This window comes from Fonsecaea nubica (genome assembly GCF_001646965.1).
Source record: "Fonsecaea nubica strain CBS 269.64 chromosome Unknown Scaff32, whole genome shotgun sequence".
In the NCBI taxonomy this organism is placed as follows: Eukaryota; Fungi; Ascomycota; class Eurotiomycetes; order Chaetothyriales; family Herpotrichiellaceae; genus Fonsecaea; species Fonsecaea nubica.
In genome coordinates this window covers 153,310-179,355 of record NW_019173705.1, presented here as the reverse complement: position 1 = coordinate 179,355, position 26,046 = coordinate 153,310, and the positions used below count along the sequence as shown (strand labels likewise).

The following is a 26,046-nucleotide window of genomic DNA, read 5'->3' as shown; positions in this document are numbered from 1 at the left end:
CAGAAAATTCCCAGCGAAGATCAAGCACCAACATTTGTCTTGGGCGGTCTTCCAGGGGTCAACCACCTATGACAAACGGCTTGGGGCGGCTTCGGGTGGCACGATTGGCAGTTCGGGGGATGGGAATCTGCCGCCCTTGCAGTGGCTACCCACCAGCCATGGCGCCTATTCCTTTATTTCGCCATGGAACCCGCCCAGTGGAGCGCACAAGCACTCCATCGGGTGCCCACCTCGTCCACCCTTGACCTGGTCCCCAAGAGCAAACGCTGCCTATCCCTGTCAATCGCTCCGTTTTCGCGGTATCTATCTTTTTCTTGCCCTGTGCTTATTTTCTGGGCCATACGTAACTACTGATACAAGTAAGAGTTGATTTTTATAACCAATTGTGCCAGTCCCCAGCTTGCAAGGTAGACGTGCAGCATGCATAAAGGGAATGAGGGGGGGATGCGCAGCACGTCGGCCTCCGTCACAGATGCAATTTCTTCCATCTCATCTCCATCTCTTATATTCCTTCGTTTCAACATTCTATGATCGCGTAGACCCTCTTTGATATTCATACCTAGTCTTCAGACATATCGTTTCCCCAGTTCTGACATCTCACGCCTGTGTGACTCCATCCACCCAGGATTGGTACCCATATTTTGCGTCATATACGCCCACACGTTCGCTACCTTGTCTTCAGAGCCGCTGGCTGGCTTCTGATGTACATATGATATTGGAGGGGTGAAGAGGAGGATCGTGTGACAGAGAAAGAGTCCTCTCCATACCTGTGCCTCTACCCAACATGACCACGCCCGAGAAAGAACTGCCTCGCTTCGAGTTCGACCCTTCCAGCAAGAGACCCTCCGACGACGATCTCACGGCTGTTGAAAATGGACGCGAAGACTCTGTCGACGGTAAACTGTTACACGACCGGTTGAAGGCGGAAACACGTCGTCGAGATACAGGAACATCCTTCGATGACCCGCGGTCGCCCAGCAAGACGCGAGAAGAGGCCCATCGTCTTGAGGACGAACTAGCCGTGCAGAGAGCCGAACGACTCACGTCAATAGAGTCCCAGCAGTCAGAAGGTGGTCGAAATTCAGCGCAGCTTCATCGATCCCGGTCGAGAGCACCCGAGCCACTCGATGAGTTCGATACAGCCACGAACCCTATTCACGAACGTACCGCCATCTACAAGCCTCCCGAAAACCCCAGCACTAAGATTGCCAAATTCTTCAAATACATCCACCAGTCTAGCTTCGTTATCCGCTATTTCACCTACATCGTCCCCCTGTTTGCCCTCCTGCTGATTCCTATTCTGGTTGGAGCGTTCTTGCCTGCTGCCGAGCACGCGAGTGTTGGTGGTGTCGATCTAATCTGGTTCGGAGTATGGCTGGAAATAATCTGGTTGACTCTCTGGGCCGGCCGTATCGCTGCCCGGATGATCCCATATCCCCTGGGTCTCATATCAAGCCTCTTCACGAACAATTCCAAAAAGTGGCGAGATCTGGGCAAAGCTCTTGAAATCCCAGCGACAATCTTCTTCTGGTGGCTCGGCATTGAGATTTCTTTCCTGCCTACCATGACTAACCATCATGTGAATGGCTCCAAACAGACCAAGCATTGGGAAAAGGTTCTCAACAAAGTCATCATCTCTATCTTTGTGGGTGCGACTTTGAATTTCATCGAAAAGATTATCATTCAGCTGATAGCTATTTCCTTCCACTTGCGAACTTATGCCGACCGGATTGAAATCAACAAATTCCAGATTGGCAGCCTGACGAAACTCTACATCTTCTCCAAGGCCAAAATTGCCATGGAAGATGTAGAATTCGAAGAAAAACACCTGGACCCAGGGTCGGGCACAAAAACACCTGCCCTTTATGCCGCGCATGCTCAGGAAGCTCTCACCAAGGCCTTTGCTAAAGTCGGTGATGTGGCTGGCACAGTCGCAGGTGATTTTACTGGGAAGAAGGTGGCAAAAAGCGGCCACCCTTCTCAGGTCGTCTTAACCCTGCTTAACAGCACCAGCGGCTCGCAGGTTCTGGCTCGACGTCTATATCGAACATTCGTGCGCGAGGGCTTCGAGACTGTGTCGTCAGAAGACCTGAAGGCGGCCTTTGACAATGAAGAGGAAGCCGAGGCAGCGTTCAGCATGTTCGACAAAGATATGAACGGAGATATTTCCATGGAGGAACTCGAAGCCGTCTGTGTCGAAATCGGAAGGGAAAGAAAATCAATCACTGCTTCCCTCAAAGACCTCGACTCCGTCGTCAGCAAGCTTGACGATGTTCTGTTTTTCATCGTCTGCGTCGTCACTATCCTGGTCCTGATCTCTCTCATTTCCACCTCAGCAGCCGGGGTCTTGACTTCAGCTGGCTCAGCCGTCCTCGCATTATCTTGGCTATTTTCCGCTACTGCCCAAGAGTTTCTACAGTCTTGCATCTTTGTCTTCGTCAAACATCCCTTTGATGTTGGAGACCGAGTTTCAATCTACGGCAACACTGGGTCTTCCCTCAAAGGAGATGACTACTTCGTCAAGGAAATCTCGTTGTTGTATACGGAATTCAAGAAGATGGAAGGCCACATTGTCCAAGCGCCGAACTCCTATCTTAACACGTTGTTCATCCTGAACATGCGGCGCTCTGGAGGCCTTGCTGAAGCTGTTCCGATTGTCATCCGATTCGGTACCACTCTGGAACAAATCGAGGCCTTGCGCAACTCGCTACTCGAGTTTGTGCGATCTGAGAAGCGTGAGTACCAGGGCAATATTTTGACCGAACTTAGGGAGGTGACCGAAGCGTATTCTCTCACTTTGAATGTTGTTTTCTTCTACAAGTCGAACTGGCAAAACGAGCTGCTTCGTCTTCAGCGACGGAACAAATTCATCTGTGCTTTGATGGTGGCTATGCAGGAGATTGGCATCGAAGGTCCTCGTCGCAACCAAGCTGGTTGGCGACCAGATGTGCCGTACTTTATGCAGTTGCCTCCTGGGGCTCCACCTCTCATCGGCGGAAATGCCAACGAACTGCAACCCGGTCATGCTTCAGGAAGTATCACTGGAGATCCGCTCCACCATACTCCTGCGGCTGCGGCGCCTCCGCTTCAGTATCCTTCCATCCTGCGACGACGGCCTAGCACTGGTCAACTCGGACGACCTAGAGGCGAGTCTCTGTCGGCCATGGCCAGGAGAGTGGATTTTTCGTTGGGTATGAAAGACGTGAGTTCCGGAGAGCAACTCTCGGATGTATATGAAGACCGCAGTCGCCCGAATTTCGAAGAGGTGATTCGCGAATCCAACAGGATTGACGAGGAACGAAGGATCTCGGAATCCCAAGAACGCGAAAGCCACGGAAGGTCAACATCCCGCGAAGGACACATGATGAGTGGCATTCTGCGGCGCTCGACCACTCAAAGCTTGGGCGGTAATAGCAGAGTGTCTATGAGTGGTCATCATCGGGCCTCGATCAGTAGCACCGAGACACATCGGAATCGCTTCCTGGGCCGCTTCAACCGCCCCGGTCGAAGCATTGATCTTCCACGCGACTCCCTAGCGGAAGAAGGTCAAGCTCCGCCCATCTCATCCCAGCCGCCCCTGGATGCGAGATCTGGTAAAGTCAGCTCGCAGGCAGTACGGGTAGACTCGATCGCATCTCAATCCAACGAGAACGAGCCGTTTCCGTCCATGGCTCCAGTGCGCAGCAGGGCGGAGGACTTTGAGTTGAGAAGGCTAGGCGGTGAGGGTCCGTCCAGCCACCCGCACTGAAATCGCAGACGTCCTCTCCTCTATCCCATTCTTTTGTCTGATGGTGTACATTGATCCCCCTCGGGTGTGGAAGACTCGGGTTTTCTGGAAACAAAAGTTCTGCCGCTATGGGTGGCCTCCACGGGTGTCGGGCCTGGGCGGGCCTGGACTGGAGGCTGCGGTATATATTTACAATCTTCGATTATGTATAGACACGTTATGAAGTGGTCTGATTCGACTACGCGGTTATGACTACCTATAGAGATAGAATTTTATGAACGGACGAGATTTGGCGTCTGACAAATTCACAAGGCCACAAAAAATGGTGCTGTTTTTACCTGGAAAGATTTCCGAGGACCACGATTTTAAGACAAAGACGAATGGTGAGACGAGACAACACGAGACGAGGACCAGAAACACTTGGTCTAGCGCACGATTACCAATGAACATATCGACCATGAGCTGTCGGTGCTATGTGAGTGGCTAATCTGACGTGTATCATCGATGCTAAGAAAGAGAGAGGCTGACTCTATCTGTCACGTGCGGACCTTAATGCCAAGCCCGGCAATATATCTAGATCCTGCCTAGTTTTCGCCTTAACAACTTGTCTTCGCTGCCTTTCTTTCAACGTCCGGGTCGGTGAAACAAGTTATGACCGTCCTACACCGCCCCCAGCATTGGACCCAACTGCCTCTTTCATCCCATGTCACCGTGGACAACATCCCCTGCGCCAGCTTTCCCGTGTGCCACGCCTCGTATGTAACCTTTCCTGTGGGCTGGATTCGGTCAGTCCTGATGGCCGTGCCCACGGCGCGTCTCTGATATTTCCTGTCTGGGTAGCCACAGTACTTGTTTGTCGAGACCTAAGGGGCCCTTCTGTCTTTGGCCCGCTTCACGATAGCACCGGCCACCCCGCCAGACCGATTGTGAAGGCGGGTGAGTTGGCGATTTCGTCAGCTCTGGCCTTCATTTCGTCCACGTCCCAGTTCGCCCAGATAAGCTTGTTCTTCAAGAACTTGGCTTCGGGGCTGCATGCCCAGACTGCGAACGAAGCTGGCAAGTCGGCTGGTATCGAAGGACGTAAAAGTTAGCAAGGGGTTGATTCCGACGTACTTCGGGCGGGATTGAACCCGGCTCTTTACTCAACGAGAGAGGGGAGTGACTTACGCGTATCCATAGGTGCCATGGCACCATGCTTGATATTGATATCGCTTGAAACGACGCCCGGCTGGAAACTGACCACATGCAAATCCGGGTGCTCACTCTGGACGAACTCGAAGACCCTAAACGATGCGAGCTTGGAGGAGGAGTATGCTGACAAATTGGTCACCATGGCAGTGGGGACGTGGATAGCGGCCGTCGAGACGTTGATGATTGTGGCGGTGGGCGATCCTACAGGGAGGAAGGCTCGCACGGAGTGAAATGCCCCAAGGATGTTCACTTCGAAGGATGTCCACCATTCCTTAGCATCAGAGGCCGTAAGGGTCGCGGGCTCAGCCAGATGGCCCGCGTTGTGGACAAAGATGTCGATCGGTTTGTTGGCCTGTTGTCGAATGGTTTTGAAGGCAGCTTCGATACTCGAGGGAGAAGCTATATCCGCTGTCACGGCGACAAGCTTTGTATTTGGGTACTGAGACTCGAATTTGGCCTTGGTAGCGTCCAAGGTCTTCTGTGTTCGTCCCACGATGCCAATAAGACTGACACCTGCCTTTGCGAAAGCATTGACCATAGCAGAGCCGATTGCGCCCGCACCACCAGTCACGATTGCGGTCTTGCCCTCGAGTGAAAGTTCGGGGCGTGAAGGGTCAATACCAGGGTAGGTATCATTGTGCCAGGTCGGGAAGGGAGATGGGAGTGGAGTGGCAGCGGCGTCGCCCATTTTTGTTTAGAGATGCCGATGATTTCGGGTCAAAGGTACGCAACTTCGAGGTATGGTTTTTTTAATTTTTTGAAAGAGTGAAGCGCACTTGATGAAACACACTGGGCTGAGGAGAGGACATGCCGGCGATATATAGCCTTGGACAGGCTGACAAAGCTATACAACTTAGGAAGGCATTGCCTGTTATCATGCAGACAGTCATTTCAAAGCTGGGGGAAGGAACACCTGGACGGAAAGAATCCGGTCATCAGCTGACGCCCTCGGAACCTCTTACCTGGTCTGTTCTATGTTCCACACATGGCTGTCATACATACACATACGATGTGGGCCGTTATCTTCTAGGGCAAGGCTGCAGCCTCGTCAGGGTCGACCTGATGGGGCCAGATGTTGATAAGGCTGGGACTGGTGTCATTCAGCCTTGACCTGATCAACCCAACAGACGAGGCTGATGAATGGAAAGGTTGGCTTGCAAATTTCCCTGATGACATGCCGGTACACAACGTGAATTGCATCTACGAGAAGGCAATATCGCCGACAAGGTATTGAAGACGCCCACTTGGGTCATGATGGGGATGAGAAGCCACCACCACACCATGAATATAACCACTCTAATCAAGCTCATGGTTGGGACTCTGGATGGTTGTACCTTTTGACCTCTGAAAACAGAGAGTATCCAGGGTTTGAAAGTAAGAGTGATGTACAGTCTCTGGTGAAAAGCAGTGACATGACCTGATCTCTGAATGTCTTCACTTACGAGCTGCTGCCAGACCTCAAGGTGAGAGAATCCGTGAGTTTGGGCAAAGTGAAGGTCGTCCTGGTGACACTTTCGCCAAGTGAAGTTGATGTTGCCCTCAATTGATTTTGACGCGTATAAAGCTCCTTCTTCCTCTTCATTCCTTCTCTCTTCCTCCTCATCACCCTCACTGCTGCTTTCTTCATCAATCGCTTCTCCTCTCGCAAGTCACTCTTTTTCCCTCAAAACAACACCTTTTGCTCTGAACTCGCTCACTCTTGGGGCAAGCCTCTCCCGGGAGCTGCCTCACCAACATCATGGAGGTCAAGATGAAGGGTGCGTCTTCATGTCGACGTCCTGTGATGGCGCAGAGTAAGAGACTAATGTGACACTTTGGCAGGTTGGCCTCAAGCGGCAATCCTTTATCTCATTTTCATCCTCTGCTTCACTGCTGGTTTCCTTGATGCTGGTCCTCTTCAGCCCGCCAAAGGCCACACCTCCATCGTCCGCAGCTGGCATCACACTCCCACTTCTCACCACGGTCATCATGTTCCTACTCACACTGCTTCCAACGAGATTGCAGTTCATCCCGCTCATGACATGGACTCGTCTGCCTCATCCCTCGAGCATCTATCCACCCTAGAGCATCGAGACACCGACATGGCTCTCCACAACTATGCCCTGGTCTGCGATGACAGAGTGTGGACCACCATGTGTGCAGGTGTTGGTTACACTTGCAGCTCTTCGGGCAAGTTGAAATACAAACATAAGGACATTATGTGTCATGACATCTGCTCGTGCGTTGATCTCGTACCTGCGCCAAAGATTTGTGTCGTCAACAAAGCCTCCAAACAATGCTCAGTCGTCAATGACATGGTTCTGGATGCAACGAATGGCGAGCTCCTTGGAAATGTCACTGAGTCAAGCATTCTTCCAGACGGCTCCTTGGACTTGACCACGACAGTTGCAAAGCGTGATACAGAACTCAGTCATGACCACGCACTCGTCTGTCACGACCGTACTCTTACAGGTCTGTGCCAGGCCTCGGCCCATGGCTATTTCTGCAACGCAAATGGGGTCGTCAAACACAAAGGCCAGGCAGAAGTCACTTGTGAGAGCCACTGTATGTGTGTCAACATCAGCCCGAGGCCCTGCTTCAACTTTCTAGCCAAGCATATCAATTGTGGGTTCAAAGATAACACTGTCTTTGATACAATCGATGGTACCGCCCTCGGCAATCTCTCCGACGCCCAAGTCCTTGACAACGGCTCTCTGGACTTTTCGCACACCAAGGCACTCGAAAAGCGCCACGACTACGGACTGATCTGCGAAGACCGCGAGCATACTGCCTGGTGCGGCTCGTCGTATCAGTATTACTGCACTGCAAGAGGTCAATTGAAGTTCAAGACCACTGGAGAACACTGGTGTGAGGAGCATTGTTTCTGCATGAACCTCAAGCCAGCAATTCAGTGTTTTCCAAACGCGGCTCTTCTCACCACATGCCTGCTCAAAGGGAAGTTAGTCTACAATGAAAACGGCACTCTTCTGGGAAATGTTAGCGACGCATATGCCTACCCTAATGGAACCTTGGACTTCCGCAAAGTCGTTACCAGAGATTTAGACGTGGTATCAGCCGACCCACAAAAGATCATATGCAAGTCGCAGCAATCCACTCAAGTGGCCCCTTTTTCCGGCGGATTACTATATGACAAGAATTTGACCACGTTCTGTGCATCCCATGGCTACTCATGCACAACCGATCCTACGCGTGCAGCGTTGACCTTGACTTTGCAGCCTGGCTCAAAGGTCATTAAGGAGTGCGCTAACTCTTGTGCCTGCCAGTCACAAACTTGGAAGCGCGAAGGGAGCGAGGTACTGTCGCAACCTCCACAAAGCACCGGCGGAGTTACCATTCAGGACCTTCTCCTTGGCTGCAGTTCAAACAATGGGTTGACCAAAGGTACCTGGTCGTTCGATGAATCACTGACCCAGGACTGCAAGAACAAGGGCTATAACTGTGCCATTCTGCCTGGATCACGTTTTGTGTTGCAGCATTCGGGGGCCGTGGTTGCGTCTTGTCAAGCTGGTTGCAGTTGTCCGGCATCACCAACGCCCGCTGAGTCTGCTGTATCATTGCATCTGACGACAAGAGCCAGCACAGAGTCTGAAACAAACGACATCGCAGCTGTCCGGGCAGTTAACAAATTCGATCCCTTTGGCATGACCTGTGCGTCGCGTGGCAGAAACAACGAGACTCTTACCAATTACTGCCGAAACGAAGGTTACTCATGTGTTAGCCTGACGGGTACTTACCTACGAACTCTTTCCCACAATAGCACCGACATTCCTGAATGCACTCACAGCTGCCGATGCCGGAATCCCTTTGCTCGCGAGAAACGCTCTGAAGATGTGGAAATGTCGGCGACTGCAGATGAGATTCCAGACACTACAGCCGTTGCCCCTCCCAGCGGTGTCCCAAGCCAATCATCCAGCAGTTTCGATCTCAATTGTGGCAATGTCGCGGACGGCCCTGGCTTCTGCCAGCAGCCAGACCTGGGGTATTTCTGTGCCTACAACATGACGGTCATGCGGACGTCCACTGTTCAAAATCAAGGTGTGACATGGTGCGACTATTACTGCAGCTGCATCTTCAAGAACCCCGTCCCGTGTGTCAACGAATGGAATGTTCCCCTTTGTCGTGAGATGCCGGATGGGACCGTCCGTGATGCCTCGAGAATGCAAATTGTCCTTGCATATATCGAGAATGTGATCATCTTGCCCAACAACTCCATCTTGCTGGATCGCGGCCAGGACGGAGGCTTCCCGTTTGTCGTTGCATCGCATGGTCGACATGGGCCTAGCTCTAATGATTCTAGCCACCATTGGACAGATTGGCCGACAAATGGAACGAATGGAACGAATGGAACGACCGACGGGTGGAATGAAAGAGGACAAGGTGATAACTGAGCAATTTCAGTTTCTCAACATTGTGCTCGACTTTCACAAAAGACATAACCAGATAGCTGTGTCAGCTCGGACACGCGCCTTCAAGCGTACCAATTTTGCCGCATGAATAGCAAGCTTGATAACAGTCGATACAATCACCACTCCACGCCCACCTCGAACGTCAGTTACTCTGGGGATCTCCACATCGATACCACCATCAACAAGAAAACTCCATCTCAAGGTCTAGGATGAGGACTGGAGATATTGCGGGTCATTTGGACCTACAACATGAAAGATTGGTATGATGACGGACCATTATGGGAGAGACTGAGGCATACTGATAGATATGGCATTGGGAGAATGGTGGTTTGTTCTTGTCCATACTGAAACAAAAGAAATAGCCCTGAGAGACAGTCCAGGTAGTATGGAATGACAATACGAAACTAGATAACCAATATTGCCTGCCTCTACCCTTGATTCCTGTTGCATGTGTCGCAGTGTCTAAACTGCGATGAAGCCTTGAATAGAGACTGCTTTCTACACGCTCATACGCAGTTGAGGGCGATGAGACCACGAAGGCTCTGTCTACAGAGATATCAGGCTATTTCGGCTCCAACACAGATATCTACCATACGTCTATCTCCATGTCCATACTCATGCTCACGCTCACGGTCTCCTTCTCCTGCGCCATCACCACCTAGTGTATCTTGTAACGACTCTCCTCCCTCGTCTGATGTCCTGCTCTGTAGCGGACACTTTACCACGCTGCCATCTCAGCTCAGCTCATTCTCATTCTCATCTGATCTGATCTGATCTGATCTCATCCCATCTTGTGGACGCGCGACGGGTCGGCATATCCTTTCGACCGTACACCGTGCTGATCGTGTCACAGTGTGACCGTGTCTTTTGAAGGATTTCATCAAGGCTTGGGTCTGGGTCAGGGTCAGGGTCAGCAGCAGCGGCCGCCGCGCCCGCCAGCGTCCAGCGTCCAGCGTCGAGCGGCGATTTTGTTGGTATCCTATTTTATTGATCACTTTCAATCCGTTTTCAGTAGAATAGGTCCAGGGACAAAAGTTTGGGTAAGTTTCGAGTATATATGGACGTACCTCCTGGGGCTGTTGGGATACATACCACTGTGGGGAGGTTAGCGGAAATGGAAATGGATCGATCGACGGCAGGATGAAGAAGCTACGAGTTCCGAATACGGGCACAGATAGCAGGGACAACTCTTCTTGTTGTTCGAGGTTGGAAAAAAAGGAAGATACAAGGACAAACAGAACCGGGTACATAACGCTGAATACCGTGGGGAACATTTGAGCAGGCAGGCTGAGGCTGGCCGGCATACACACTGGGACCTTCGAGTGTTCCAACGTATAGTTCTCTTCCAGCAGTTGGACGCTTCACTCCGATAACCCGCGTTTTCACAACAGACGCCAGCAATGTCATCTCCTGCGCACTCATTCTTGCGAATAACCGAATAACCGGCATCCCAACCAGTCCTCAATCATCATGCTTTTTTCTTTCAATTCGTGACCGGCATCTAGTCATCTCAAGAGCAAATGTTTACCAGTCGTCATCCTCGTCACGATCCTTGTCTCTTCCACTCATCGCGCTCTGTCTTGCTCTCAGTGCCTCGGCCAGTCCACCAGCGAGACTGCCGCCTCCAAGACTGCTCGGCGTAGCCCGCCCAGAATTGCTCCCACTGTTCGTGCCCAGACCCACGGCACTATCTCTGGCGGGGGAGAGGTCCGGTTTCCTTGCTCCTGGGACCGGTCGTTTTGCAGGTGGTGCTGGCGGCGTGGGTTTGGCCCTACCACCAACGGGCGGTGTTCCAGGCTTGTGCCCACCGTTGACCACAACCGATGGTGTTGGAACAGGACGATGATGTTGAGCTGGAGGTGGAGGTGGCGGAGGTGCGGCGCGCGCCTGCTCAATTTCTTCAACGTAGGCAGACGGTGTCCAGCCTTGCGCCTGGGTGCGAGGGTTCTTGCAGAGCCACCAGCCTGAGCGATTCACGTTAGTCTGGGTCCCAAAATGTGGTCAAGAACGTCAATCATGCTTACCGTTGTTTTCTTTCTGCACAATCTCCACAATTTCCCCCGCCTCGACAGACAGCTCGTTCTCATTAGGAGAGTTGAAGTTGTACTTTACTTTAGCTTGAGGCTGGGAAGGCACTGCGGCAGGGGGTGCAGCTGGAGGCGGTGGTGGGGGCGGCGGAGCTGCTGTTCGACCATATGATGATGCAGAGTCATTTCGGGCGTGCGACGATGCGCCATTGAGCTGTTGAGGAAGTGCATGCGCAGCAGCAGGAGTGGGAACAGGACGCTGCGCTTGAACTGCGGGTTTAGGTGCCGGAACAGCTCGTCTCGCAGTCGTCTTGGATGGTTGGCCTCCTGGTCCCCCTGGTCTGAGCAGCTTACCAGTCGTAATAGGTCTGGCAACCGCTTTAGCTCGCGGAGTCGGTTTCGAGACCGAATTGGCTGGTTCTCCTTGCGGCACGTGGATCGTTCCTGATTTATACACGTCGTCGCGAGTGACGCCTGGATCTTTCTGAACTTTGACCACCGCAGGTTTCCCTGGTTTCTTGTTGTACTCAATTTGAGGTCCGATTTTGAGGTTCATGCCGCCGACTGCGACCGTCTTGAATTGCAGGAAGAATTCAGTCTTGAAAACACAGTTGATGAGAGGATCTGGCTCCTGGGCAGACCCAACACCCAGGGCAAACCAATCATCCCGCAGGTTCGAACACGAGACGTATTTCACCGCGCCAATGGGTATCGTTCTTTCGGCAGAGATCTGGAGTTGGTTGTTCACCACGGCTTGCACAATGATGTAGACCGATTTTGGAGTCAGGACAAGAATCCGTGGCATCCGCTGCGACGATCGTCCAAACTTGGTGACCAACAGCTCACAACGCGCTGAAAACACACAACGTTCCTGAGGATTGAGGTGGATGGCATCTCTGAGGACGCGACCTTGACCACCCGGCATGTTGAGACCAAGGTAATCGCCAAAGAATCGTCTGGAACCAAGCAAGCTGTATCTGCGGCGTTCCTTCCGACCTGCCAAAAGCCTGTGTCCCTGATCTCGGAATTCAACCTCTTTAACGCCAACCTTGGATTTGCGCCAGAACCTCTGAATCCTGGTCGCTGCCTCGGCTCGATATCGCAGGTAGTTTCTCCAAGCTCTCTGAATGCGGACGGCCATGTTATGCCAATACCGGTCTCTCATATGCTCAAGCCCAAACAAAGTTTCTGGAGTCTTGATAAATGCTTTAGTCACACCCATCTGATATTCCTCTTTGGGAATGCTGGTGTCTTTGAAGATAATTTCCGACGCAGTCCTGACATCTCCTGTGTAGGTGTATTCTCCGGCGTAAGAAAGTTTAGGTGATAACAAGGCGAATCTTTCCACGAATTTGTCAAAAGTCTGACGATAGGCGAAACCAGCGCGCCTGATGCGAACGTTTTCTTGTAGACCTAGATACTTGATCTGGTGGAGCACATTAGGCTCGTTGTATTCTTTGGGCGACTTGTTCTCGTTGGGTTTGATGGTTCGGATGTACGACGGCTGCGCTTGCATCAGTGTATCCACCAGTTCATTGGCAGATATCTTGATCTTGTCCCCAGCAGTTGGGGGTCGTCGCTTGTCGTCCTGGTCCACCTGATTGGGAAATAGCTCGTGGACAAATCCATTGGAGCTCTCGCTGACAAGATTCAGAAGATCTTTCAGAAGTTGATCCTTGTTCTTGTCCGTCATTCCTGCAACCTGATAGCTCACGTCGCCAGCATAATGCTTGATGATGAATTGGCCTTGCCTGCTCTCAAAGTTGGGGTTGCTTGAGAGAAAGTTCAATCGGCCAACAAAGGTCTGATCGGCAGCTCCGGAGTCTGCATGGGCTGTCGCACAGGCGTCGTTGAGGGCAGCAAAAACACCCGGGGGTCTCTTGTCCTCGATCAAAGAGCAGACAACTTTGTTGTCGAAATATTTGATCGGAGTCCACTGGATCTGTTCTCGGGCGTACTCTTCCTGCTCGGCTTTCAAGGTCAGTTGGATGAAGATTTGCTGCAACTTCTCGTTGACGTAGTTGATACACAGCTGCTCGAACGAGTTCTTCTCGAAAATTTCGAACCCATAGATATCAAGAATACCAATCGTGTTCTTCACCACGCCCTGTGATCTCAGCGAGACATTGGTACGGGCGACAATCCAATCGAACAGATTGAAGTATATGGCTTTGGCAAGCGCATCTCGGACAGCACTAGCCTGGACTGGGTTCAAGGGCGACTCGTAGATGGAGCCTCTGCGTCCTCCACCGCGGGCTGTTTCGACGATTCTGATGGTCATAGCTTTGTGCACATGAGATGATTCCACCTCTAGCAGATAAGCGACAAAATCCACCACGGATGTATCTGCGATGTCGACACCTCCTTGATCATTCTCCCTGAATGTGATATTCCCGATCCACAAAATGGCAGCCAGAAGACGGAAGATATTGTCCTGCTCAGCCTTTGTTAGACCAATAATCTGCATGGCTTCTACCGTCTCTCGGAAATCGTTCGCGTCGTCTATTCCTGGCACATCGAAGCATTTCGACCGGCTCGTATATACGTACGACTGAGGTTGCTGTACACCAAAAGAATCTCTGTACTCCTTCGGGGCAGCTTTCGTGAACTGATAGAAAATGTGGAAGTTCCTCTCGTTTGTGATCTGTCCCACCACCCGGCTCTTTTCCAGCAGGTAGTTTGTGACCTTGGCCCCCACAGGCTCACCTTGTTCATTAAACTCGAGCTCGAGGTATTTTCCGAAACGAGAGGAATTGTTATTTCGTAGTGTTTTGGCGTTGCCGAAGGACTCGAGGAGGGGATTTGTGGCCAGGACCATATCCTTGGTCCTCTGGATTCTAGAGTCGGTTCCGCCAGAGACACTGGCAATGTACTGCATCAAGCGCTTGGCGGCTTCCGTCTTGCCTGCGCCCGATTCACCAGAAATGATGACACATTGGTTGTCTTTGTATGCCTTCATGTTGTAGTAGGCCGACTCTGCAACGGCAAACACATGCGGGGGGACTTCGAGACGATTGCGCCCACGGTAGCTCTGGACGACCTGGTCTGTGTAGATCCCCAAGTCTCGGAAGGGGTTGACTGAGACCAACACATGGCCGATATAGGTGTAGATCTCGCCATGTTCAAAGCGCTTCTTGAGGTTGTCATTGATTGACTCATTTGAGACTTTGCTCAGCAGTGTGAGATCTGAGACGCCCACTTCCTTCTTTTTTGTGATCTCAAAGGTCGCTTTTTTGATCTGCGGTTGCCCGGAATCGGCGTGTGAAGACTTGCCGCCGCCAAAAAGAGACGATTTAGGTGCGCGAGAGGTCTTGCCTTCGCGGCGCTTTGTTTGACCCTACGAGGTAAAAGTGAGTGTGTCGGTCTAAGCATGAAGAGGGCGCGGGGACACTGACCATGGTGACGGTGTGAAGTGATTAGGACATAAGCGCGGAGAGGGTAGATAGGATGAGAAAGAGTTTGTCGGTTCGCGCGAGGGACATATACTGAATACGAGGATAGAAAAACCCGAGAACCGTCAAAGCAAAGAATCACGCAAGAAGGACAATTGGAAAAGTGCTGGGTAGCCTTTGGGCTGGTCTGATGAGATTGGCAAGTGAGTGCGGCGGTGCTTTTGTCGATGCTTGTAACCAGTTCAGGCACCGACACAGGCGCCGGAGTGACTACCTGGGTATGACATACCAACGGCGCTATAAGCGGATGCTGCGGTTAGTCAGTTCCATATTGCAGCCTCACAACCTCTCCACAACCTCTTTTCTCCTCATCAGTCCTGACACAGGCACTCGTATCCTCCAATCTCCATCGCCACGCCTCGCTGTGGCTGTGAGACTACGACACGCAAGCGGCGTTGATGTTCCGTCATCTCTCTTGGCTTCACCATATCAGCCGCGCACTTCAAAAATGTCCTGCGTCCTCCACGCGTACCAAACCTTTAGCCTAGATTGACGCGAGCCTACTAGATATGCCACATATTCCTAGCATCCCGCTCAAAGTCCCTAGGTATCCGGAAATTGCCTCAGCAGCATGGGCACTAAGCATGAGCTTTGCACAGGCAGATGTCAATACAAGAAATTTGAGGGGGTTTTTAATGCCCAACGGACGATCTCTCAAGAGCTGACCATGCCTGCCCTACCTCCGATCTCAGTTACTGGGAGTTGACCCTATGTATATGACGGAGAAGAGGAACAACAATGATGTCGCGAGGAATTGTGATCTTGCTGTACCAGGCAGTACTGAATACCGAGATTTCATCTACTATTAGTCCAACATCGGGCTCGGATTTTTACTTTTATGGCAGGTGAACCTTGAATATTGCGGTGTGCTTGTTCAATGCTTGTCTCACAACCTTGGTCCATATTGTTTCACTCCAGCCGGACATATTGTCATCTCATAACGTTGCAAAGACCATGGTTCTATCTCCTTCCTCACTTTCAAATTTCTTGAATTACTCCCCCATCACCTTTTTCGAGTCAGCGGCGTTGACATAGGCCGGATATGCCTCAACAACCTCCTCGCCGTCCGCACCTTCAAGATATTCAGCGGCGAACAAGCGCCTCTCAAGATTGCGTGTCCCCTGGACAACCTCTGCCAGGTTGACAGCCGCGAAATTTGCGCCTTCCACCATTTCTGCTCTTTCGGCAACCCCAACATACTCTGCTGCAGAGACACGCTTCGATTGGGCTTGTATCATATCGTTGAATTTGTCGACTGGTAGTGCCAGGACAGGAATTGCTGAGAGGAGCAAGGATGACAATGTTGAAAGCAACATGGTGTAGCAGGGTGTTGGTTGATCTCAGATGGTCTAGGTGTTGGGCAGTAGAGAGCATGCTGGGACTTTGGCTATGAGAGCATCGCTAACTCTTATACTTGATCTGGGATTGCCTGGAGGCACGGACAAGGCGAGCCCCTATGCGCTTCCACACGATGGAGGAAGCCTGCATGCCTAGGATGTGTCAGAAGTAACGGTAAGCAGCTACCCATGAATGGGTACACCATCAACATGCTTGTCCTCTTGAGAAACAAGGTCATTGATCAGCAGGCATCCGGTTCTTCCACTGAGAAATGGCGATGGCCGTACAGAGCACCGAGCCATTCATCGATAAACTCATGGCCACGATCTTTTGCGTTTTAGGCGACTGTATCTAATTGGCGAAAAATGCTGGCGACCGGTAATGTGACGCAAAGGACCAACCCGATCTTGCTGTCGATAGGGCTCTTCTCGCTTAGAAGAAGTAGGAGTGAGCGCGACGAGTCTGGCATCAAACGAGATAGAGCGGGCCGCAGCAAAAGCGGCTTCAAGTACGCTCTCGCCAGTACTCCCAGCTTAGGCGTACGCTCGATCTCTCTCTTCGACATTGAAATCGTCAGATTGGCTGCAAGCCTGATATCAGCGGCCGACTTCTTGTAGCTTTCCACCATCAATATGGGCTTCTTTCGCAGGACACTGAACGACGGTCACTTCGAAGGGGAGGAGGTTCAAAGCGAAGGTATAATTGAAGAGGTCGCCCCATTCCTCTGGAACGAAGCAGCCAGGAGAAAGCTGGAGAAAGGAATGCCACACAAAGTCAGATCTGCCTCGCTGCCAATTCTTCTCACCATCATAGTAGCGCTGATGGCTTCCGGCATCACCTTCTGGATCACAGCAGAATGGTATCATGGGGCTTGTAATAGCACAAACGACCTATGGTGTGGGTATCAGTCTGCGAGGCTTTCGTTTATCGGACTGACGTCTTGTATGACAGCGCCAGCGGAAGAGCAATTAGAGTATTTCGACCTCGACATCGACAATGACTTCGCTGCTGAGAGCCGATACCGTGGACCGCCGACCCCAGAGCTGGATGCTGCGTGGGAAGAGCTCTGGCACTTTGGCTACGTCGCCATTCCCCGCGACAAGCTGTCAGCGCTGAATAGACAAGAGCAACTCCCTGATGGCCGTACTGTGGCAAGAATCAACGGAAGTACTAACCACTTCCAAGCGTCATTGGAGGTCTTCCATCAACTCCATTGCCTGGTAAGCACCTGACAAGACCACTGGTAGACTTTGTGACTCGGAACCGTGGCTGACGTCGTGCTTCATGGGCTTACAGGATGTAGTCCGCCAGCACAGCTGGGTTGCGTACTATGCCCGACACACCGACACGGTGCGCACGCCGGCAGACCTCAAAGTCTCGCCGGTTGGGCTCCGCATGCATGTCGACCACTGTATCGAGACACTGCGCAAGACCATCATGTGCCAGAGCGATGTGACGCCGCTGCTCATCATCAACGACCCCGCCAAGCCAGATGGGTGTCCAGACTTCAGCGCCTTCCACCGCTGTCGCAAATTCCACAAAGTGTGGGCGTGGATGAAAAGAAACCAACGAGACGTGCCGAGGAGGATGGATCACACAGGTTCAAAGGTCCATAGTGTTGGTGAGAGCGGATGAAAGGGTAGTCACACCTGCATGAATTGATGAGCCATGCATTGAAGAGTTCGGATTCCATCGTATTTGCAGTGTCCACCTCAGGCGCTGTGCAATCAAATTATCCATTCATCCTCCCAGAAGTCAACAAGGGTTTTTGTGACCACTGGTCCCAGATACTCGGCCAATCGCTCCCTTCCGTTGTTTGTCCTGGTAGCTTCCTCCAAACCTCGAATGGAAGGGCACAGGTCAGTCAATACATTGGCATCGTGTGCGGAGAGGGGCTGAGCTGGCGCTGAGGTGCTGGCATGAGCGACCAGGGTGGTAGGCATCGGCATTGGCGGTATCTTGATCTCGTACTTCTTGTTCAGCTCTTGAATGTAGCGCTCGATTGTAGGTACGATGCTTTCGATTGACAGCGCAGTGAGAATGGGGACGGGTGAGACACCTAGCATTCTAGGAGGTAGCCCACGAGGTTAGAACGGCGAGCAAGCCGCTCTTCAGTGGGAATTGCGAGCACCCTTACCGATGTTGCAGAGACGAGAGAACGTGAGCGGCGCACATGGAGGGCTTCTCCTTGTCCTCAGTCACCATAGCCACATATTGATCCGTCGTCCGCTTCGCCCGCGATAAGAAACGACGCAGTTGTTCTTCGGTGGATGTCATGGGATCGGAGGTCCACAATAAGAGAACGTGGACCGTGGATGGCTGCTGTTGTCCGGAGAGCGGAATGACAAGATCGCAGTCGGTCGTGTCGCCTTCTGCTATATTTCATCAGCTTGCTCTTGTTTCGGTGTGTTCAGGATTGACCTTGGAAGCTGATCGAAGTCGAGGCTACCAGCGCAGGCCCCAGCGTGCGCCATTCTGGTCGAGTTCGAAGCAACACAGAAATCTTCGCGTGCATCATATTGGAGGACTCTTTTTTTCAATCAGGGGTATCTCTGTATCCAGGTAAATAAATGTACAAATGTTGAGTCGGGAGTTCTGGTCAACATCATTCTGGTGCCAAGAAGGCGGGCACCTTGTATGCGCGTCTTCGTCTCCTTCACCTCCTCACTTTTTCGGTTTCTGTTCAGCAGCCGTCTTCTCTGCCTCTTCCAAGGCCTTTTGTTGCCTATGCTTCTCCTCCAAAGCCTTATCGGACTGTACAAGGATCTTCTCTGCCGGTCCTGGCTCGTTCTTTGATAGGGTCTCCTGTGCCTCGTTGTCACCCTTGGAGAAAGATATCAGAGATGTCAGGCGTGACCAGTAGCCAAGCGGTTGTGCCGCCTTCTCGTCCTCTTTGTCTTTGTCTTCTTCGTATATTTCCTTGGGCAATAATCTTATTGCGGTAGTTGGCTTTCCATTCTTCTCTTGTGCTCGCAGGCGGAGGACTTCCCTCTCCAGCTCGACCAATGCTTTTCGGGCCGCCTTTTCAGACTCCTCCAGCTCGTTCAGTCGCTCGGCGATATCATCCCTCCGCTGGGTCGCTTTCCTGCCCGACCGCCACGACTCAAATAGGATCAGACCAGCCGCAACACCAAAAAGAAATGCCTCGCTTATGAAGTTGGCGCCCGACTCGATGGCTTTGGCTTCGGATAGGGGTCTAATCTTGGGTTTCGGCCGCGGCTTTGGGGGCTCTTGTGCTTCTTTGGCGGCCTTTTCAGCAGCTTCCTCTTCAGCCTTCATCTGTGCTTCTGTCTTGACGGTAGGGATGTTGGCATGTTTATGCCTTTTTGCAGCTTCTGCAGCCTGCTCCTTCGCGACCTGTTTCTCCAGAGCTGCAGCATCTTGTAGCAGACCGATGCGCCATCGCATATCAATTCGGTGGAGAGTCTGGGCAAAGGAGATGCACGTTCGGCGGAAGCCATCATGCTCCCGGGCTTGTCTCTTGATAAAATTCTTCGACAGTTAGGCAAGAGTTGACAGCACAGAACTCAAACTCACAGCTATTGGTTTGGAAAGGGTGCGAACTGCCAGTGACGTGAACTTGAGAGTCAGCGACATGTCGTTATAGATGCCTGTGTAGAGAGAGACTTTCAAAGTCCGCCATTAACCGTAGTCGAACAACTCGGCCATTAGCTATCGTTCACCATCCTGTCGTACTTTCAGGCCACAGAACATACTGACAACGATCGAGCAGTTCAAAGAAGAAACCTGGGTCAAGTCGTGAGTCTCGAGTTTGAGTGACTTTTCGGTCGGCCTTGTTGCCCTGACTCGGGGCCGTAGGCTATTGAGCTCCAGTTGGGTGCCTGTGGGGAGCTCGCAGGCCCAAAAGCCCCTCACCGGAAAAATGAAATTTCCGCATTGTCGACAAACATGCCAAGATATAACCAATCTTTGCCTGTTACGGTTGGTCAATGTTTACTTTCCATCCCCTTTCGTCACCAATGAATTGCATGCTACATCTGGCCTGTTGTTCCCATAATTCAATTACAACGGCCTCTCTCATTGTCTCACCCAAACATTGGCAGCCTGAGATAGAACACTGCTGTGTGGCAAGGCCTTCACATCTGACATGGAGGTCCTCTCGCCACGGTCAGCAAATATCCCCATGGCGCCTCCTCCAAAAGCTACAAGAAAGCCCAAAGTCGACTCCAAACCAAAGACAGACGTAAAACTTACCAATCCCGATCGAATTGATGACATATGGAGACCACCGCCGTCAATAACAGAGCCTGGTCCCTCACCGGAAACCTACATTATGGGCAGGAAGCTGGGAAAAGGCGGATTCGCAGTTTGTTTCGAGGGAAGGTCAAAAACAACATTTGAAGTATTTGCCCTCAAGGTCGTCAAAGCAAAGGTTGAGCAGAAGAAGATGATGGAGAAGTTCCGAACTGAGCTTCAGATTCATGCCAAAATGCACCATCCAAATATTGTCGAATTTCTTCGTGCGTTCACCATCGACGAGCACACCTACGTCGTCCTTCAGATGTGCCCCAATGGGAGTCTTACAGAAATGGTCAAAGCGCGCTCCTGTCTCAGTCTCCCTGAAGTACGTCGGTACATGATTCAGATCTGTGGAGGGGTCAAATACATGCATAAGCGATCTGTCATTCATCGAGATCTGAAGATGGGCAATATTTTCCTGGATGCCCGTATGAATATCAAGATCGGAGATTTTGGATTGGCTGCGGTCATGGCAGATGAGCATGATCGTCGGACCACACTATGCGGCACCCCAAACTACATCGCCCCAGAGATCTTGAGCAAGTCCGGCCACCGTGGCCACGACAACAAAGTCGACACTTGGGCTGTTGGGGTGATTTGTTACGCCATGCTCATGGGCACTCCTCCCTTCCAGTCAAAGACCCAACAAGAAATCTACACTAAACTGAGAACACTGGAATATGAGTGGAGGATGGACAGCAAAAACTACATTCCACAACAGGCGAAGGATTTTGTGGCTTCATGCTTGAACCTCAATTCTGTCGAGAGACCGGAGATGGACGAGCTAGTTGAACATGACTTCTTCACAATGGGAGCGATTGCAGACGAACTGGACATTTCTTGCCTCAGAGCGAATCCGACATGGCTGGAGAATGCTGACCCCCGTGGAGACAAAGTACAATCGGGCTACGGAATCAGTCACAGCAGAATATGCCGCGAATGTGGCATCGGTATCGGCTCGGATGGTCGACCTCGCGCGGGAGTCGGGACTGGTCTAGACATCTCGACCCTGGTGGAAATAGAGGCTGAAAATAGAGAAGGGTGTGCACCAGCCGTCCCCTTACCGCCTGGGACGCTATATAAACAGTTCTCGGACGCGCACGCGGACTGGACAGCACGGCAGAAACATCCACTGTTAACGACACGTGTCCGCAGTCGAAAACCTTTTCCGGAACAGCCAGAACCGTCTTCTTCACGAAGCGGCAAAACCGAAACAGAGGCACTACCAGTTGGCGGATCTAAGGTTCCTTTACCACCGGCGAGCGCCACATCCAGACCGTTTCAAAGCTTCGCGGCCCAACAAAGGCAACAAGCAATCCCATCGGGAGCAGTGCGACGAGGTCCACTTGCGCCAGAGGAGATCCCTAAGGCGGAACAACCGAAAATTGTTGAGCCTCCTCTTCAACCACTTTTGAGAGAACGGCCGATGCGTGCGGCCACTATCCGTACCACAAGAAGTGCGGCGTCGCGTGATGCAATTCCCCCGATATCTAGGACGTTACCACGATCGATGACTGCGCCTGACTTTACAAAAGAGATTGTCAAACAAGAGCTGAGCCAAAATAGGCCAGAGGTTCGGAGGATCAGAAGCGGAATCACCGCCATGGCCTCGAACACTGAAACCCAGCGGGCAAAGTGCAGTTCACGGTCGGCCGTGGCAGCAGAAGCCGCGTCTGCGCGTTCGAAGTCGTCGTCTTCTCCTGACCCGACAGGGTCAATGGGAGATGTAACTTCACATGTCTTGCAACCCACCAGTGCAAATGACAGACAACCCGTATCAGGGACGGGAGAGAAGCAGAGGCCAGCCAGCACCGAACAGAAACAACGGGTAGGATCGACGACGGAGCGCGCGCACACAGTGGTTCTCCGGAAACATCAACCTCGAATCATTGGCAGAACAGACCGTGCGGTATTGGTCCCGCGGTCTTCCAATATCGACGTTCTGACATCACTGCAAAGCCTTCACAAGGCTCTTGATCCGCGCAGGTTCGACGAGGCAGGAAGGCGTCCAAGATCAGCATATGGCACCAGAAAACCCCGGACCCGATCCACATACCCTCGTGTTGACAAGTGGGTAGACTATTCCACCCGACATGGCATTGCATACATCCTCTCGGACGGCACGGTAGGCATGATACTCAAATCATCGGAAGACAACTCTTTGCCGAGTAGTTGTGTGGTGGTGCGCCATGCCAGCAGCCACACCATCCGGCGCGCCAAGGGTTTGGAGTATCAATTTGTGCCACAAGGAGCCGATGCCGCGGACGTCGAGTTCTATGAACAAAGTGATTACGAAGCCGGGATGAAGCGACTCGACGTCCCTGCACGACAATTCCTGCTGGACCTGGAGACACACCCGAATCAAGTGGCGGCTGCCAACGCGATCCAGATGCGGTTGGCGGGCAGTGAGGCTGAGCGCATGAAGGAGGTTGCGCTTTTGGACAAGTTCGGAAAATACATGAACAAACAGGGAAGGCATGACGACTCGACCAGTGGCAGGGCAGCGGGCAAAAGCGAACGGTTTGTGCATTTCTACCAACGAGTGGGGAATGTTGGGGTCTGGAGATTTGCAGATGGAGGATTGCAATTCAATTTTCCGGATCATACTAAGGTCACCATCCTCGGGCCGGCTACCGAGGAAGAAGGTGAGGACGGGCAGTACCGAGTTAACTGCGTCTATCTCATGCCAACTGATGCTATTGGACTTGCAAACCATGGCGGACTGAGCGGGGAAGCAATGGAGCGTCGCGATGAGTTGAGCTTGCCATTGGAAGACATCATGAGCGACACGCTGCGTCGGTCCGAGATGGAGATTGTGCGCACAAACGAGATCAAAGAGAAACTCTGCTGGGCGCGCGCGGTGATCGGATGCTGGATCAAAGAAGGCGGACTTGGTAGGATGGGAGAAGAGAGGTTGGGCTGGAGCGGATTGCAAGAACGACGAGACGACAAGAGGATCAAGCTGCAGTGGGTGACGGTGGGGAGGTATGGCGGCGATGGCGACGGCGACGGCGACAACGAGGGCCGAGTGCGCAATCACGGCTTGAGCAAGGCTGGCAACAAGTCTTGATTGATGGAGATCAACCATCAAAACTGGCAGTATTTTGGCTGTTTATAGGGTCATCAAGCAAGCAAGCGTTGGTGTATTTTGCAAGAGCGGGGGAAGGGCATCCATCCAGCATTGAGCATCCAGCAATCGGCATTGAGGTTGGAGTTGGTATTATTGAACCGTGGTACTTACGATCGTATGGTATGGCATCGTAGATTATCGATACTGGCCCATGTATGACCTTGACCTTGACCTCTGACGGCCTCGTCTTCTTGTCTTTTTTGCCTGTAGCCGTTTTCGGAGAGGGACGGGTGGATTGGATTAGCAACGCATGTCGCCATGTAGCATCATTCTTACTCTCTCTCTCTCTAATTCCCTTTCTTTTCCTCGTCGGGTTGCCCGTTATCTATTTCTCCCAGCTTCAGCCGCCGTTCCCTCGCTGCTTATTTTTGGTGAGAGCATTTCTTGGAGACTTTCACCTCTTGAGACACAGTCGCCACCACACAGCCAGCCAGATAACAAACAAAGAAACAATGGGAGGCGGCCCCGAAAAGGAACACCTCCTCATCGTCCTGTGGCAGCCCGAGCCCAAGGATGTCACGGCCGAGATTCAGCGGCGATTCCCGCATTTTGAGATTAAATACTTTCAACAACTTCCCCCCGAAGGAGGGCAGATTGTGGATAAGAGGGAGCAGGTTCCGCAGGGTGAGTGAGTCGTGTAGAGGTCAAGTCGTTATGTTTTGTTTCTATTTGCTGGTGTGTAAGGGTTCAGTGTTGGTCTGGTTCATGATGAGGATGAGGAGAAGGGGAGGTGAAGAGTCAGAATGGGAATAGAGAGGTGGGAAGAAGAGGGAGATGAAGAGGTGGTACTCGTTGTCCTTGTCTCACTCGCAGCGATATCGTCACCATACATATGGATATCGTCGACTAACCACGTCTCTCTTCTCGACACACCCTCCAGAGCTATGGCAATGGGCCACCATCCTGATCACCCTGTCATCCCTCCCCGCGCGAGCCGAAGATGCTCCAAAGTACGTGATGACCACCCCCTTTGACTGTCCACCTTTTCTCCCAAAAAGAGGGCGACTTGATTTTCTTACCGTATACTCCAACAGCCTCAAACTCATCCACCTCTTCATGGCCGGCGTCGACCACTACAGCAACCATCCCATCGTCACCGACAGCGACATCCCCATCACCTCGTCCTCGGGCATCCACGGGCCCCCGATCGCCGAGTGGATCGTCATGACCACCCTCGTCCTCAGCAGGCGCTACGCCACCGAGTACGAGTGGCAGAAGCAGCATCACTGGGGCACCGGTCGGGAGATGTTGATTGATGGCACGGATTGGGTGGGCAAGACGGTCGGGATTGCCGGGTACGGGAGTATCGGGCGTCAAGGTCGGTGTTTTCCCGCTTCCTTCTTCTCCTACTTTCTATACTTTCTATCTTCTGCCACCCAGTGGAAAGGTGTATCGAGCCTTCAGCTGATATTCTCGGTGGGGGGGGGGGAACAGCCGCCCGTGTCTTCAAGGCTCTTGGATCGAATATCCACGCCTACACGGCGGGTGCGCGCGCAACACCCGGTGAGTCTCTCGCAGTGATTCCCTTTCAAGTCTCCCTTACTCTCCTCTCCCCCCCTAGTAGTGAGGAATAAAAGGCCCCTCCTCCCCGCCCTAAAGTTCCCGGAAAGGCCACTACTAATACACGCCTTGGCCCATGGGTCATGGGCACGAGGAAAAGAATCGAGAAGGGACAACGGCTACATCGTCCCCGGCACGGGCGACCCAGACGGCACGGTCCCGCGGGCGTGGTACTCCGGGACGACGAAGGAATCGCTGCACGCGTTCCTGTCGTCGGGGCTGGACGCGCTGGTCATCGCTCTCCCACTGACGCCCTCGACACGCCACCTCTTTTCGACGCGCGAATTCGAGATCCTCGCCAACACGACCCACGCCGCCGACGGCACGCCCAAGAAATCCCGCTCGGCCTACCTCATCAACATCGCCCGCGGCCCCCTGGTCGACCAGCCCGCGCTCAAGGCCGCGCTCGACAACGGCGTCCTCCTCGGCGCGGCCCTCGATGTCACGGACCCGGAACCCCTCCCCGCTGACGACCCCCTGTGGGACGCGAAGAACGTCATCATCACGCCGCACATCAGCGGGCACGGCACGGAGTACGCGCTGCGTGCGTACGACGTCTTCATGGTCAATTGGGCGCGGCACGAGAGGGGCGAGAAAATGTTCAACCTGCTCGATCGGCACAAGGGGTATTGATCCCCTGTAGGAACCTGGCCAAGTGGTTGGATATTTGGTCTCATATGACCCGTAACCCATAACCTGCAACCCAATAGAACAAGCTCGTCATAGAGGGAGACAGACCTGGACAGGGACAGGGACAGGGACAGGGACATGGCATAGCAGAAAGCCCGACAGGAGGAAAGCAGATGAAGTGCCCTCGTAGATACCTCCCCATCCACACAGATAGGCAGTTCTCTAGTACAAAATACGACGGATATACTATGGTACCGAAACTAGATGTAGGTGTCTAGGTAAAATTCAATGATGGCCTGGGCAATGCCAAATACTAGGTAACATC

At 52.4% G+C, this 26,046-nt stretch overlaps 10 protein-coding genes across 10 annotated transcripts; 5 read left to right on the top strand and 5 right to left on the bottom strand.

The window, feature by feature from the left end:
* Positions 1-784: 784 nt before the first annotated feature.
* Positions 785-3,748, top strand: AYO20_05498 (hypothetical protein; the record flags this gene model as incomplete). Its single annotated transcript, XM_022643792.1, has 1 exon — positions 785-3,748. The coding sequence occupies one exon, from the start codon at positions 785-787 to the stop codon at positions 3,746-3,748; it is 2,964 nt and encodes a 987-aa protein (XP_022500256.1).
* Positions 3,749-4,619: 871 nt separating this feature from the next.
* Positions 4,620-5,606, bottom strand: AYO20_05497 (hypothetical protein; the record flags this gene model as incomplete). Its single annotated transcript, XM_022643791.1, has 2 exons — positions 4,620-4,792; positions 4,895-5,606. 2 exons carry the CDS (start codon positions 5,604-5,606, stop codon positions 4,620-4,622), a joined length of 885 nt encoding a protein of 294 aa, XP_022500255.1.
* Positions 5,607-6,656: 1,050 nt separating this feature from the next.
* On the top strand, positions 6,657-9,306 carry AYO20_05496 (hypothetical protein; the record flags this gene model as incomplete). Its single annotated transcript, XM_022643790.1, has 3 exons — positions 6,657-6,675; positions 6,740-7,450; positions 7,508-9,306. 3 exons carry the CDS (start codon positions 6,657-6,659, stop codon positions 9,304-9,306), a joined length of 2,529 nt encoding a protein of 842 aa, XP_022500254.1.
* Positions 9,307-10,848: 1,542 nt separating this feature from the next.
* AYO20_05495 (myosin-1) lies at positions 10,849-14,749 on the bottom strand (the record flags this gene model as incomplete). The annotated part of the gene is made up of 3 exons (XM_022643789.1): positions 10,849-11,288; positions 11,349-14,688; positions 14,747-14,749. 3 exons carry the CDS (start codon positions 14,747-14,749, stop codon positions 10,849-10,851), a joined length of 3,783 nt encoding a protein of 1,260 aa, XP_022500253.1.
* A 1,046-nt stretch (positions 14,750-15,795) lies between these two features.
* AYO20_05494 (hypothetical protein) lies at positions 15,796-16,119 on the bottom strand (the record flags this gene model as incomplete). Its single annotated transcript, XM_022643788.1, has 1 exon — positions 15,796-16,119. One exon carries the CDS (start codon positions 16,117-16,119, stop codon positions 15,796-15,798), a length of 324 nt encoding a protein of 107 aa, XP_022500252.1.
* A 654-nt stretch (positions 16,120-16,773) lies between these two features.
* AYO20_05493 (hypothetical protein) lies at positions 16,774-17,776 on the top strand (the record flags this gene model as incomplete). Its single annotated transcript, XM_022643787.1, has 3 exons — positions 16,774-17,038; positions 17,093-17,361; positions 17,438-17,776. The coding sequence occupies 3 exons, from the start codon at positions 16,774-16,776 to the stop codon at positions 17,774-17,776; spliced, it is 873 nt and encodes a 290-aa protein (XP_022500251.1).
* Positions 17,777-17,868: 92 nt separating this feature from the next.
* Positions 17,869-18,659, bottom strand: AYO20_05492 (hypothetical protein; the record flags this gene model as incomplete). The annotated part of the gene is made up of 3 exons (XM_022643786.1): positions 17,869-18,157; positions 18,279-18,513; positions 18,563-18,659. The coding sequence occupies 3 exons, from the start codon at positions 18,657-18,659 to the stop codon at positions 17,869-17,871; spliced, it is 621 nt and encodes a 206-aa protein (XP_022500250.1).
* Positions 18,660-18,805: 146 nt separating this feature from the next.
* Positions 18,806-19,738, bottom strand: AYO20_05491 (hypothetical protein; the record flags this gene model as incomplete). Its single annotated transcript, XM_022643785.1, has 2 exons — positions 18,806-19,633; positions 19,679-19,738. 2 exons carry the CDS (start codon positions 19,736-19,738, stop codon positions 18,806-18,808), a joined length of 888 nt encoding a protein of 295 aa, XP_022500249.1.
* A 511-nt stretch (positions 19,739-20,249) lies between these two features.
* Positions 20,250-23,471, top strand: AYO20_05490 (hypothetical protein; the record flags this gene model as incomplete). The annotated part of the gene is made up of 1 exon (XM_022643784.1): positions 20,250-23,471. The coding sequence occupies one exon, from the start codon at positions 20,250-20,252 to the stop codon at positions 23,469-23,471; it is 3,222 nt and encodes a 1,073-aa protein (XP_022500248.1).
* Positions 23,472-23,983: 512 nt separating this feature from the next.
* AYO20_05489 (hypothetical protein) lies at positions 23,984-25,724 on the top strand (the record flags this gene model as incomplete). The annotated part of the gene is made up of 5 exons (XM_022643783.1): positions 23,984-24,155; positions 24,412-24,481; positions 24,566-24,849; positions 24,912-25,034; positions 25,093-25,724. 5 exons carry the CDS (start codon positions 23,984-23,986, stop codon positions 25,722-25,724), a joined length of 1,281 nt encoding a protein of 426 aa, XP_022500247.1.
* Positions 25,725-26,046: the final 322 nt, after the last annotated feature.